This window comes from Habropoda laboriosa, unplaced genomic scaffold (genome assembly GCF_001263275.1).
Source record: "Habropoda laboriosa isolate 0110345459 unplaced genomic scaffold, ASM126327v1 scaffold297, whole genome shotgun sequence".
Classification (NCBI taxonomy): Eukaryota; Metazoa; Arthropoda; class Insecta; order Hymenoptera; family Apidae; genus Habropoda; species Habropoda laboriosa.
The window spans coordinates 492,869-506,694 of NW_017100406.1; the positions used below are offsets into that span (position 1 = coordinate 492,869).

Below are 13,826 nucleotides of genomic sequence, written 5' to 3' on the forward strand. Positions count from 1 at the left end.
CTGCCAACTCTGAATTCCTTCCTCCATTGCGGTGTTTTTAACAAATTTGTGTGCCTTACTCGTTGACTTCAGGCTTCGTTTTAATCAGCACAAAAATTACTGTTAGGCAGGATTACCGTCTATCTCGAATGAAAAATTTGAAATTTCAAAAATAACGCGCCGCCCTAAGTGTCGCCTCTTAATACATTGACTGTCAGGCCAGATTTATATTTTTCTCTCAGGTAGCCTTTAACAAAATTTTCATTATCCTAAACACAACATTACATTATTATTTTTTTTAAATTCAAAATAATGTCCAGTTTTATTTTATTTTAATTAGTCTAAATATTTGAGGCACTCCGGCCATTGGTGACAGACTTGATTCTTTAATTCGCGATCTCGCTACATCGCTTCCACCGACTATACCTCGCTCGTCGTTTAGGATTCACCGGTTCGTTCAGACAGAAATAGAAACGTCGGCGCAGTTCCTGAAGGTTTCCTGTGGTCCACAGCCCAAACGGGAAGTGCCGTCGTCGCAATCTCCCCAATTGTTTCCAGCTCGATATGTCCATCTGAGGACGCAGTGTTCGCAGACCAATTCGGCTGGCAGACGAACAGGAATGTCGAAGTCCATCTTCGTGCTGGGTACCTGCACTTCGTAGCCACCGTCTGCTAGTTTCAAAGGATACTCGTCGAAGCCCTCCTCAGTCTCTACGTGGTGTATGTTGTGCAGTTCTAACAGGTGGAACCTAAAGGTTCCCAAATGATTGGCGGTCAGTTTCACTTTCACGTTCACGATTTGGCCCACTGTGTAGCTGAAACGAGGGAAGAGAGATTTTGTCGAATTTCGAACGAGATACACATATGTAGTATCGGGGCCTCCATGCCCAAACAGGAAAGCCCAAGGTCCCGGGTTCGATTCCCGTTTTGGGTCTCTCAATATTTTTCCTCAATTTTCGTGGAGATCGGGGTAGAATATGGATATTTACTTTCGAACGCTGATGCCGAGTCCGTAGATGCCGCCATTTTCGTTGGGCCTGGGACGGGGCATTGCGTAGTCGTCGCCGCATTCGCCGCATTTTCCGTGGTTTTGGTTGTATTGTACCTGTGTTGTGAAAAAAAAAACGGATTATCTCTTACACTTTGCGGTAGATTTCCTCCGGAAAATTTTCCTCCTCCTTCGCCGGAAGTTGAGATGTTCGTTCGAAATAAGAATCACACACTTTGTCAAAATTTGGGTAATTTAAAGAGCTACGAGATTTGGAACGAGTGAAGCCTTAGGACGACTGATCTCATCTCGAAATGCTTTCTTCTTAGTAGAAAATGGAGGAAATGTTCCAACAGGATAGTACGAAGGATCGACACACTTTTGCCAATATTTGGCTGATTTATTTATGCTATCTGTAATAAACTACAAAGGCTGGAATTAACGAAGTCTAAGAAGGACTATTCGTGTTCATTTCGAAATGCTTGCTTCTCACTAAAAAATGGAGAAAACGTTTAAACAGGATAATACGACGGATCGACACACTTTTGCCAATATTTCTGTAATTTATTTACGAGGGTTGCAACGAACAGAGTCAACGAAGGACTATTCGACGTCGCGTTCATCTCGAAATGCTTGAAAGGGTCGACACGCAGGAGATTTAGTTGATTTTCTTACGTTGTATCCTCCGCAGAACAATTGGTTGTCAGTGTAATTCGGTTCAACGGGGTATCCTTTCCTCCATGCGCTGCTTCTGCTCACAGGATCCATCATCATTCCGTGTCCGTGGATCTCCCGAAGGGCGATCCCTAGCAGGCATGTGATCAGTAAGAATTTCACGAATGCCATTTCTGATTTCCACACGATTGATACACGATTGATACACTATGACTCTTTTGTGTATTTCCGAGTACCTTATATAGGGTGACGTCGCCCCATTATCGGACGATTCATTTCAAGTGAAACTGTGTAGAATTAATGATTACTCGCTGATTACCTTATCGCGGCCAGTGAATTACGTTGAACACTCTGATTCAGGTTTCTTTTCTTCCTCACCCTCTGACGAACGATAGCTTTCGCTTTTCTCGCTCGAGGCTTCCATTTCTCTGGACATCCCGCAATTTTTGGCTCTCCAAGTAATCTCGGTTCTAAACTGAATCGACGTGTAAAAAATTCTCGCTTGATATGTTAATTAGTGTTTTCATGTATTTCACCTTATCTGTGTTAATTTCTGTTCGATTTGTTTCGATGAGAGTTTTGAGAATGAAACGTCGTTGCATCTGGTATCGTTCAAGTAAAGATTTCTCACCTGTATCTAATTAGCCACATACTTGACCTTGGCAATCACATGTGAGATTTTACGTCACGTTGCAATACTCAGTTGGTTATCGGTGTATGCAGAAATTCGATCGATCCGATTCAGGTTTCTTTTTTTCCTCACCCTCTGACGAACGATAGCTTTCGCTTTTCTCGCTCGAGGCTTCCATTTCTCTGGACATCCCGCAATTTTTGGCTCTCCAAGTAATCTCGGTTCTAAACTGAATCGACGTGTAAAAAATTCTCGCTTGATATGTTAATTAGTGTTTTCATGTATTTCACCTTATCTGTGTTAATTTCTGTTCGATTTGTTTCGATGAGAGTTTTGAGAATGAAACGTCGTTGCATCTGGTATCGTTCAAGTAAAGATTTCTCACCTGTATCTAATTAGCCACATACTTGACCTTGGCAATCACATGTGAGATTTTACGTCACGTTGCAATACTCAGTTGGTTATCGGTGTATGCAGAAATTCGATCGATCGTTGTTTCGAGACTCCGATGAATGATACATACGCGAGGAATGTTTTCGTGGAAAACACCGTCGATAAATTCTTCCTCTCGAATGCAGCTGTAAAAAATGTTTTTCGACGTTTCACGAATACGTGAAATTTCTCATCGAAGAAACGTAAGAGAAACGAACAGAATTTTCATTTTAGACGTAGGTATGTATACATATATAGATATGCGTAATCAATTTTATCAATTTAATTCATCGTCTCTAGGAGATTAAGATCGCTTAATAAAAATATTTTCGACAGATTTAATCGTTGTGTGAAAGTGTTTCTTATGTTTGATTTCGATCGGTTCGACGTTGGTGGATCGAAAGATGAGCAAGATAAATTATACGTCTATTTATGAAGGAAAGTTTGCGAGAGTTACAGACACAGATGAAATACGTAAGATTCTTTTTCTCTGTTATCGAAGGTAAGGAAGTTTCTTTATCGAATGACATAATAACTACAATATATCAATGCCGATAATCAATCCTTATCGTTCATTATTAATTACAAATCAATGTTTTGCACTTTTAAGTTTTTTGTAAAAGTGGGGTTTATCTGGTATCAGTTACACTGTTTGTCCTAACACTTCCTCGAAGTTCTCTAAATAAAAGATTCTTTTTTCTGATAAATTGATAAAACGATTAATCTTTCCATTAAGTTTAATTAATTATTCTACAATGAATTTCGTCCGATTATTTTATCACGGATAAGGAAGAACTCTGAATTACCAACCGTAGTTAAAGTAACCTGTTTGAAAGGTGTATCGTCGGTCGATAATGCAGATTTCTGTAAACGACTCGTTTCCAACGAACGATCAATGGTTGAGATCGTAAAGTAATCGTGAAAAAATACGTAGAATTGAACGTATCAACGTAGAAACGAATATTGGCAGGGTCAGGCGTAAAAAGAACACCGGGGGGCAAATATACAACGTACGACATTTATTCTCTCGTTTTCCTTAAATCGATATCCTACGTACGGGTAGATACAGAGGATCCTATAAAGGTAGGTACATGAATTTTCATGAATTCTGAAAATTCGAGGAGATATACCAGCGTATATACCCTTACGACATCCCTTCCATTCCTCTCTGTCGTGTGCGTACAAATGTGTATGCGTGTGTGCGTGTCTTATTCTCTGCTGCACCACTTTACTCGCTCTCTCTCTCTCTCTCTCTTTACAGACCCGTGCCACTTCGCATCTTTCTACGCGCTTCAATCTTTCATTCGAACGACGCAGGGAGAGTCTGTCCCTCTATTTTCATCAAAGAAACATTACTTTCTCGCATTTTTTAACTAAAAACACAACAGTGCTCGCCTATAATTTCCCTATTAAAATTCACACGTTTCGACGTACAAATTTCCATCGAATCTCGTTCCTCGTACACATTGTTACTCGAATTATTTCAAAATTCCCTTCCATCCGACAAACCATTTTTCGTCGGCTATTCGGAAGAAAGGAACGCTCGACCAAGCTCCAGTGTGCCGTGAACCGCGATATTTACAGTGCCGCTGGATCGTTTTTCGAGGAGAGAAACGAACGAGGACGAGGGCCGAACCTCTTCGCCGAACATTTCACTTAGAATCGACGAATAAATTCGTTAGAGGCGAGAGACCAACTTTAGTACTCCAGATTTCGTTTAAATTACAATCGACTATCTTCAAAAATCGCTTCGATCCTTCCCACGGAGATTCACGTTTACGTTCGAAAAAGCGGCTTCTGAAATCCTGAATAAAGAGGGCAACTTGTTGGTCCTTGGTCGAACGCTCCATCGAATCTTTCTCCTTGCTTTCAGAACGAACAGAATTAATCAGAACGCATTCTATGTACACATCGACGCACTGTCGCGAGAATTATTACTCCACGTGATATGCCACGGGCTCAGTTTCCTGCTAGTTCATTTCCCTTTCCTCTTCCAATTCGTCCTTCCAAATCGATTCACTCGCGGAGCGAACCCTCCACGGTTCAACAGCTCTTCCAGTTTTTCGTTCTACCGCCCCCCCCCCCCTCCCCCTCTTTAACCCAGAAAGTTGAACGAAATACAATACAAACGATATGTAAATCGAAGGCGATATTCTCTAACATGATCTACGGTACACCTTTAATCCTTACTTTCCCCGAGATACGTGTTACGTATATACAGCGTGTCCATAAAAGATGGTACAGTTGGTGGAAGAGATATATAGCGAGGTCGTAAAATCAGACAGGCGTGAAGCAACGTAAAATTCGATCGCCTCAACATCAGTTTGGATGCGAGATAAGGAGCTCGATCCTCGTTCGAGGCTGCAACAAAGTCAGCCTTAAACAAATTTTATCTGATTTTATTTATAGCGGATATCAATTGTATCAAAAGGATCAAGATTCTAAGCGATAAAAAGAGAATAACGAAAGCAGAGGTGGATCTATACTGATCCAATATGGCCGCCGCTTGGCCACTAAAAGCGTCAGCTGTTCTTTCCAGATTCGATGTTTTCGCTTAAGTCGCAATTCACGACCTCGCTGTATTTCTCCCACCAGCTATACCCGTTTCTATTTCCTTCCACAAAGTGACCAGTGCGCGGAGAGACGTGTAAATAACAAGCACCGGTTGCAACTCGACCGAGAAAGTTTCACTCGACGTTCAAAATGGCGTCGACTAAACAACTAAAAGCAACTTCGAAGCAATTTTTAGTTTTCTTTCACTTTAATCCTCGAACGACGGACGGCGGGTCAAATGTGACCCAATATTAAAATCTTCATACGCAAGCGAACCAAAATTTTTTCATTTCACTAGGCATTATTATGGCATTACAAAATTATAAAAATATTTTACGATCAAAATAAGAAACATATTGATAATATAAGGAGACAAGAATTTGTGCTAAAAGAAGGGAAATTTAAAAGCAGGGTCAGAGGTGACCCGGCATCCGCCGTCCGAAAGTTCAAAGAGACTTCGTAAGGTACTCTAGCGATAGAGAGTATCGTCGTACGACATTATGGATGCGAGAATAAATTTTTAAAAAGGACACGATCTTTCATGGATACTCTGTATAATATAAATATAGCGCCCTTTATTCCTCGTAACTCGTCTTATTCTACCCTGTGTCTCGAGCTGAGAAAATTATTAACCTAAAAATATTCCTGTCTTCGTTCCTTTCTTTTTCAAATGAAAGGCGTTGAACAGCCGCAGAGGGTCGAGCTGTGCCACGAAACGATAGAATCCAATCGTCGATTCTTAGAGCAAGATCCAACAACGAGTCAACGAGCGTTTCTGTTTTGTTTTTCTTCTTTCGCTCTCTACTATAACGCCACTCGTGAAATATTGTCATGGATTCTTCTCGACCGCCGCATGTTCCGGACGCTACTTCCGGTAGGTCAGAGCTGCTTAACTTCTTGCTCACGAGCAAATTTCCCCTCTCGAGGTTGCCCCACTATGCGACTCAGATGATCTCGCTCGAGTTGCGAGAAGGAGCCCTCCTACCATAACTCCAACGACTGCCTTTTGTTTATGTTGCACATTTCGTACCCAAAAACTATCGCTGGAGTTGTGGTGGGAGGACTCCTCCATCATCTGAGTCGCATAGTGGGGGAACCTCGGGAGGGGAAGTTTGCTCGTGAGCAAGAAGTTAAGCAGCTCTGCCGATAGGTGAACGAAGAGATGGCCGATTTAACGCATTAAAAGTCGGTCGAGACATTCCGATCCCTCAACTTTCGCTACTCCATTCGAAGTGTTATTTTTGAACGTTTCAATTTTCTTCGTTCGAAAGATTGTTTCCTATGCTTTTGGTCGTTCTTCTTAAAACAGACGAGAGGAACCAACTTGTGATGCGCTAAGGGCACTCGAAAGGTTGAACAATTTTCCTAGAATTCGACGGCGTTAGGCCGTGACCGACAATTTCAGTCCCGTAGAAAAAATATTCACTCGATTTCCTACTAAACTCTCTGCGCGGCGAAGTTACAGTTTCCGTGCTGGTGAAAGCGTACAAGCTCTTACGTTAGCCCCTCGACACCGGTACACCGTGCATTATTCCGCTCTGCGATAACATTTCCTCAGGCGAGTTTTCGTCGCCTCGAAAACAAGAAAACGGGAAAAGAAGCTTAGACTCTGTTTAATTAATCTACCGTTACAACATCCCCTCGAGACTAGAATTGGCTGTTCGCGAAACAGGGAACGGAAGTCTGCGTGCGTACGTAGGCGTGAAAATTCTATCCTTCGACTGCAACCCCGAATTACACGTTTGACCGTTCTTTTTCTCGTTGGACGCGACTCCTCGAAACTCGGGATTCCGCGGAGAAGGGAGAAGCTTTCCGTGAAAATCTTTCTCTCCCCCGGTACTTGGAATCTTCGCGTACACCGTACGATTCATTCTTTTCGCCAGGTTTCCACGTGGGTTGAAATAAAAATTCGAGGAGGAGAGGAGAGCTCCGGGGTGAATGCTGCCACGGAGAAAATTGGTTCGAAGAATCTTGGTTGAATGAAAGAGAAAGAAAGCTGGGGAGAGAAAGAAGAATAAAAGGGGAAAAGTGTGTTCGAGAAGAGAGAGAGAGTGCAGAAAGTTGAGAAATTCGGAGAAGATCGCCGTTGAAGTTGATGCTCCTCTAGCAAACCCGGAAGGTTCTTCGAAGTTCGAGTTTCTTAAAAAAAAAAAACAAAAAAATACAGACAGAAAGATGGCGAAAGAAATAAAGAAAACGATCCATCAAGGATCCTCCGTTCTCCTCTCTTTCTCCTCTGAAATAACATTTTTCCAAGCCGTGGATTGTTCTCGCAACACGCCCACGTACGCTCGGTAAATATGGCACGATGGTTAGCACGATTCAACGACAAACATACTCGGATGCGATACGACACGTGTACCATTCGGTTAACAATTGAGGAAAAAACAGGGGCGAGAGGGGGAAAAGAAAGGTGTATCGAGTAAGGAGGAATACAGAAAACACAGGTGAAAATAGAAGATAAGTGGATAGTTCCTTGTGGTATGACGTGCCGATCAAAGTTGAAATCGACGAGAAATTTCGCTGCTCAGGCTGACAGGATAGGTTTGGTTCGGTGCACCTTGGCAGGGGGCCAGAGAGTCGTTGGAAATTGCTCAGAGACTTCGCGTAGCCTATTGTCGACTGAACAGACCGGTACTCAGATCGGGCAAGATCAAGGATCTAAGGTAAATCTTCCGCTTATTTCATCGAGATCGTCCGCCGGTTCGTCTCGAGCAGGCCGTTGCTCTTCCCTGCCATCAGGCTCCCTCGACGATGTCCTGTCGTCGACGTGCCGTATGTAGGCGCAATGGACGTCGTTTCCGTGGTGGCGCTAGTTGACGTCAATCTCTTCTGGAAATTGAGAAATTGAATACAGGTAGTTTGTGGAATTAAATATTGCAGTATTCGTTTTCGAAGGAATTCTTCGTTTCGCTTAAATGATCGATGTACTTAAGGAATGAGGGAAGTTACGATATTCTTTATATTCCTTCCACCGACTGTACTTTATTATACCTTGAGTGACTGTAGTCACTGAATTCGGTCATTCTAGCGCTTATTTTCAAAGAAATTCTTCGTTTCAGTTATATAAATGATCGATATACTTAAGGAACGAGAAAAGTTGCGATCTTCGCTACATTTCTTCCACCGACTATACTTTATCATACCCTGAGTGACTGTAGTCACTGAATTCGGTCATTTCAGTGCTTATTTTCGAAGAAATCCTTCATTTCAGTTACTTGAATAATTGATGTACTTAAGGAACGAGGAAAGTTACTATATTCTTTATATTCCTTCCACCGACTGTACTTTATTATACCTTGAGTGACTGTAGTCACTGAATTCGGTCATTTCAGTGCTTATTTTCGAAGAAATCCTTCATTTCAGTTACTTGAATAATTGATGTACTTAAGGAACGAGAAAAGTTGCGATCTTCGCTATATTTCTTCCACCGACTGTACTTCATTATACCCTGAGTGACCACAGTCACTGAATTCGGTCATTCCATTGCTTATTTTCAAAGAAATCCTTCGTTTCAGTTATATAAATGATCGATATACTTAAGGAACGAGAAAAGTTGCGATCTTCCCTATATTTCTTCCACCGACTGTACTTCGTTATACCCTGAGTGACCACAGTCACCGAATTCGTCCGAAACTGTACAATTCCTTTCAGAAAAAAGATGTCGAAAAAAGTGTCTCCCAAATTCCTCAATTCTTCCGAAAATTTTCTCATTACGCCAATATTTCCAACACTTTTCACTTCTCACGTTCTACGTCCCTCACCCTCTACGTACAGTCGATGCAAAAGAATTCCTAAAATCTTCCTACTCCCAACGAAACAATCGTTCCGTCGACAGAGACACCGTTCCCAAGAAGATCCAACGATCCATCGATCGCGTTTATTAGCCGTGCGAGAAAAGGGTGACAGAGAATCCACGTCTATTTGTTTGCTCCGGGCCAATAGGTGGACGCGATCCGGCCGGGAATTTCTATATCGGAAGGGGAAGTAGAGCGGAGCTTTACGTTCGGCACGGTCGCGACGCGGCGAACTTTCGCAATCAGAGCAGGGATCACGTAAGGTCCGCGGGCAGGAAGGAAGCGCATCGCTCACTTCCGGGGTCAAGCGAGTCCAGGCACGTCCTCGTCAACGGATCCCGGAAATTGCGGCACGTAAAAGCGTCGCGATGCCCCGGGATTACTTCCAATTCGAGTGTCTTTTCGCCTCCCTCTTAAATAGCCCGGCTCGAGATCACAAACTTCCTCTCGTTTTGTCAACCGGCAGAGACCGGTTCCACAGTTCGTTAAAAAGGACGGAGAGAAGAATCGACCGTTCTTGCTCGTTTGATTCGCTTAAATTTCGGCCAACGTTTATTTGACCGTTCTAATTGCGGTTCGCGGTTCAACGGGGATCCTAGTTGTCCTCGTAGTTTGGCCTGACGAGGAATCGAACGTTGTTTCTCCGGTTCTCTGCCGAAATTCAAACACCGTCGATGTTTAGGGAACTTCCTGACTCGGAACGGTTGTAGGTTTCGGTCGATCGACGGTGATTAGCGATGAAAGAAGAACACACCAACCGTTTAAGAAGACTCTAGTGTTTGAAAATGGTGCAAGCAGGGAAACGTTGGAAACTGTAAATGAACAAAAATATGTTTGTAGAAGCTTAACTAAAAAATTGTCTGAATCGACGGTGATTAGAGATAAGAGAAGAATGGACTACCTATTTAAAAGGACCCTAATTTTTGAAAATAATGCAAGCAGAGAAGCATCGGAAATTATAAATACACAAGTGTGTAAAAATATGTTCGTAAAAGCCTAAACAAAAAATTGTTAAAACCCTAATATTTGAAACTATAAATACACAAGTGTGTAAAAATATGTTCTCAAAAACCTAATCAAAAAGTTGTCCAGAATACACCAACAATATATCTAAAAAAAGCCTAATTATAAATACACAAACGTGTAAAAGTGTGTTCGTAATATTCGCGACATATCTGGGCCATTTTTAAACCTAATCAAAAAATCGACGGTGAGTAGAGATGAGAGAAGAACACACCAACCATCTAAAAGACCCTAATTTTTGAAGCATTGTAAACTACAAATGCACAAGTGTGCAAAAATATATTCGTAAAATCCGCGATGCATCTGGACCATTTTTCAGCCTAATCAAAATGTCCACGGTGATTAGAGAGGTAAGAAAAAATTACACCAACTAATTCTAAATGCACAAATATGTAAAAATATGTTCCCAAGGCGAGATGCAGCAGGACCATTTTTCAACCTGCCAAAAAACGGTCCAGATACCTCAGTAGAGAATTCTACCGCGCGAAACTCAGTCGGATTAGTCCCGAGGAAATTGCATCTAGCTCGCTAGGGGCGAGTTTACAGTGGACGAATTAGCGGTTAAGAAAGTCCGCGGGTTACAATCCGCCGTAGATCCAATCCCGGTGAAACTTTCCACCGTGGCATGTGGCACGAAACGATCGTAACTTGAACTCGTCACGTCCTGGAACACGATTTCGATTCCCTTCGAACCCAACGAATTTTCGATTCCATCGTCAACGAGCGATCTTCCTGACTTGTTGCCGCCCCTTACAGTCACCGAATAGATATCTCGATCGTAACAGCCAAGTTCGTTCCGAGACGGTAAATGAAGCAGATAATTAAGAACACGTTGTATTCGAGCAAACTTCCTGCAACAGCGTTCTATTGTTAACTAGATATGCCTGTTGGAATAAAGAGCAGACGGATTGCCAGTCTCGCGTGATAAAAGCAATTGCATCGAGAGTTACAGTCTGAAATCACCGAACGCCTGAAACTCCACGATCTTCGCCTATGATTCGAGTAAGAAATAACGGAGATCCGAGAACAAAGTGTGTAACAAAATGGACTCATATTACGTTATTACTCAAGTACTAATCACGGAAATAAGATAATTTTTAAGGAAAATAAAAGTTAAAGCTCTGCAGATACTAAAACCTGCGTTGGTTCCAAGCTGGGACCACGAAATAAGTGTAGACAGCGAGAGAAATGTGTACAATGCTAATTTTTCACTTCCCAAACATGTTTGTTTTTCTCAATTTTTGAAAAAAAAAGTTACGCTCCTGAGGACCGACTTTCGAAAAATCGCCAGCCTCGAGTGATTTAATTTAACAGCAGCGATGGCCGAAAACAGCCCACTCTAACGTCGAAATTCCTATAACTTCCACTCTCACCTTCTTAAATTATACATTTCCAATTAGCTCCTCGCGTTCCATCGTTAATTCCCGATAGAACCAGCAGCCGGAAGGCAGACGGTCTGTCGAACGAGACTGCCATAGGTGGTTGTGGAATTTAATAAAACGCAAATCGAGCGCTCACCTCGGCCTCGTTCTCTTTGTAGGACCAGAAGTCAATTTGCCTGAGTGCCTCCAGCTGGTTCTCCAGCGGATCGCTGCTGTTCCCTTTCGCCAGGCCGCCTCTCAGACCGGAATCCTTCTTCCACGCGTAGATAGGCCCCTCCAAACCCACCTGCAGCTGATTGCGAGACCTCTCTTGCTCCTCCAGCCGACCGTTCTCGTTCCTCGTGTCCTCCTCGTTCTTCCTCCACTCGTTTCCGGTGTACTTGGGCGAAGAGACCGCGGACACGGCGACGAAAGCGTTCTTCGACTTGGACGAAGCTGCGTCCGCTGTGGTTCCAGGCTTCGAGATAGGCATGGCTGTCACGCGATGATACGCGAACTGCTTCCACTTCGTGGGCCACGTCCCCGTCGAGCTAGCTTTCCCGTAGTTCCACTCGTCGTTCATCTTCTGCTGCCACGGGGACAAGTTCTGCTCGGTGGATTTCCTCGACCAGGCGTCGTCCGAGTCCTCTTCCTTAACCTTCACAGGCCAGGAATCGCCGTTGAACTTGGACACGTCGTCGTTCGTCTTCGAGGTCCAGGATTCGTTGGACTTTGTGGACCAAGAACTGCCTCTGGTAGCCCAAGAATTGTTCTCGCCTACTTTAGAGAGCCACGAAGAAGATTCTGGCTTTGTCAACCAGTCTCCTTTCATCTTCCAGGGCTCAGGATTGCTGGACTTGGACGTCCAGGTGTCTGGATCCTTCGTTTTCGGGAACCACGAGCTTTGTTTGTTCAATTTTCCCTGCCACAGCTCTGGGACGTTTGGTTTATCAGGCCAGAGGGACATGCTCGACTGTTTCATCCAGGAATCCTTCACTTTCTCCGTCCAGGATCCTTTGTTAGGCCACTTCAAGTCGACGTTAGACCTGCCCAGTGGTTTCGACCATCTTCTCGAAGCGTTCTCGTCGGAGGCTTCCATCGGTTTGATCTGATAAGGTTTCCAGGTGGATTGATCGGCTGCCATAACCCAGGCTCCTACAGACTGGATTTTAGGCAAAGCAGCTTCGTTGCTCCACGAGCTCTTCCCGTCGTACTTCCTCCTCCAAGCTCCGGCGTCGTCTCCCTGCATGCTGTCAGACTTCATCCAGGATCTAGGCTTGTAGTCGCTGAAGTTGCTCCTGTCGTTGTTCGACGCGTACTTAGAAGCGTCTGTTTGCGATAAATCCTGTTCTTTGGACAAGAACATCCTGTTCTGCTTCTCCTCCTTCATCTTCCTCTCTCCGTTCGACTTCTCGGCCTCTTCCTTCGACCAGACGCCGTTGTTCTGCTTGTCCAGTCCCAGTTTCTTCACCAGATCGGCGTTAGGATTGTACGATTTACCGTTCTCGTCCTTGGGCCACGGTTTAACTCCGGGCAGCTTGTGAGGCCAGGTGGCTGGGTCAGAGGTCAAGCTGTTCCAGGTCATCATCGTGATCTCTGGTAGAACTACCTTCTCCTTCGAATCCTGCTTCGTCGAAGACTTGTTCAACTCGGAACGATTCTTGCTCTTCTCCCAGACACCGTTCGCCGGATCGCGATCGTACAGCTTCGCGTCGCCTAGCTGCCACGACGGAGACACTTTCAGAGGCTTCTCTACAGGCCAGCCTGATCTGTCTCTGTTCCAAGAGTGCTGCTGCCACATCTTACCAGCCTCTGCCTCCTGTTCGGCGTCTTCTTGCTGGTCCAAGCCGGACCAGTAGCTCTTCTCCTCCGGAAGAAAGCTGCTACGTTCGAACCAGTACTGAGAATCGCTCGGAGGCTGCCTCCAAGGCCACTTTTCGGAGGTTGTAGGCAGCAGAGAGTGTTCCTCGACTCTCCAAGGTGGAGTGTACCTGTAGGAGAGATCGGGCCAGCTCTTGCTCAACGCGTACTCCTCAGGCTGCGGTCTGAAGTCTTGATTGCGAGAATATCCGTCGGATTGGACGTTGAAATCGCTCTGGTAGTCCTCCCCGCGTCTTCTCTGGTACTCTCTGGATGTCTGCGGAAGCTGGTTGTATCCCAAACGGCGGTACTCTTCCGGGATGTCGTAGTCTGGCATCCGTTTTGGTTCTGAAAAATTAGAGTCACTCGAAAAGTCTGGAAATGAAGACGCTTTCTGTCCAAACTGAGAAGATCCATTTTACGAATTCTTAACGAGCTAGTAGAAATCTTTCGATCGTGGATCTTCTCGTAGCTCTTCAGCAAGAAAAGTGTGAAACTAGTCTCATTCTCGCAAGATTCTTCTGAGG

The 13,826-nt window shown here is 44.1% G+C and overlaps 2 protein-coding genes across 2 annotated transcripts in view; both read right to left on the reverse strand.

Moving 5' to 3' along the window:
- Positions 1-253: 253 nt before the first annotated feature.
- Positions 254-1,844, reverse strand: LOC108575417. The gene is made up of 3 exons (XM_017938197.1): positions 1,643-1,844; positions 969-1,084; positions 254-794 (listed from the first exon to the last, which is right to left on the reverse strand). Exons 1-3 carry the CDS (start codon positions 1,811-1,813, stop codon positions 437-439), a joined length of 645 nt encoding a protein of 214 aa, XP_017793686.1. The 5' UTR covers positions 1,814-1,844; the 3' UTR covers positions 254-436.
- A 5,810-nt stretch (positions 1,845-7,654) lies between these two features.
- LOC108575406 overlaps positions 7,655-13,826 on the reverse strand; it is a gene marked incomplete at its 5' end in the record, with an annotated part of 32,120 nt that continues 25,948 nt past the window's right edge. Inside the window, 2 exons of the mRNA XM_017938183.1 lie at positions 7,655-8,090; positions 11,597-13,647. Coding sequence (XP_017793672.1) covers positions 7,938-8,090; positions 11,597-13,647 — 2,204 coding nt within the window. The remainder of the gene's footprint in view (positions 8,091-11,596; positions 13,648-13,826) is intronic.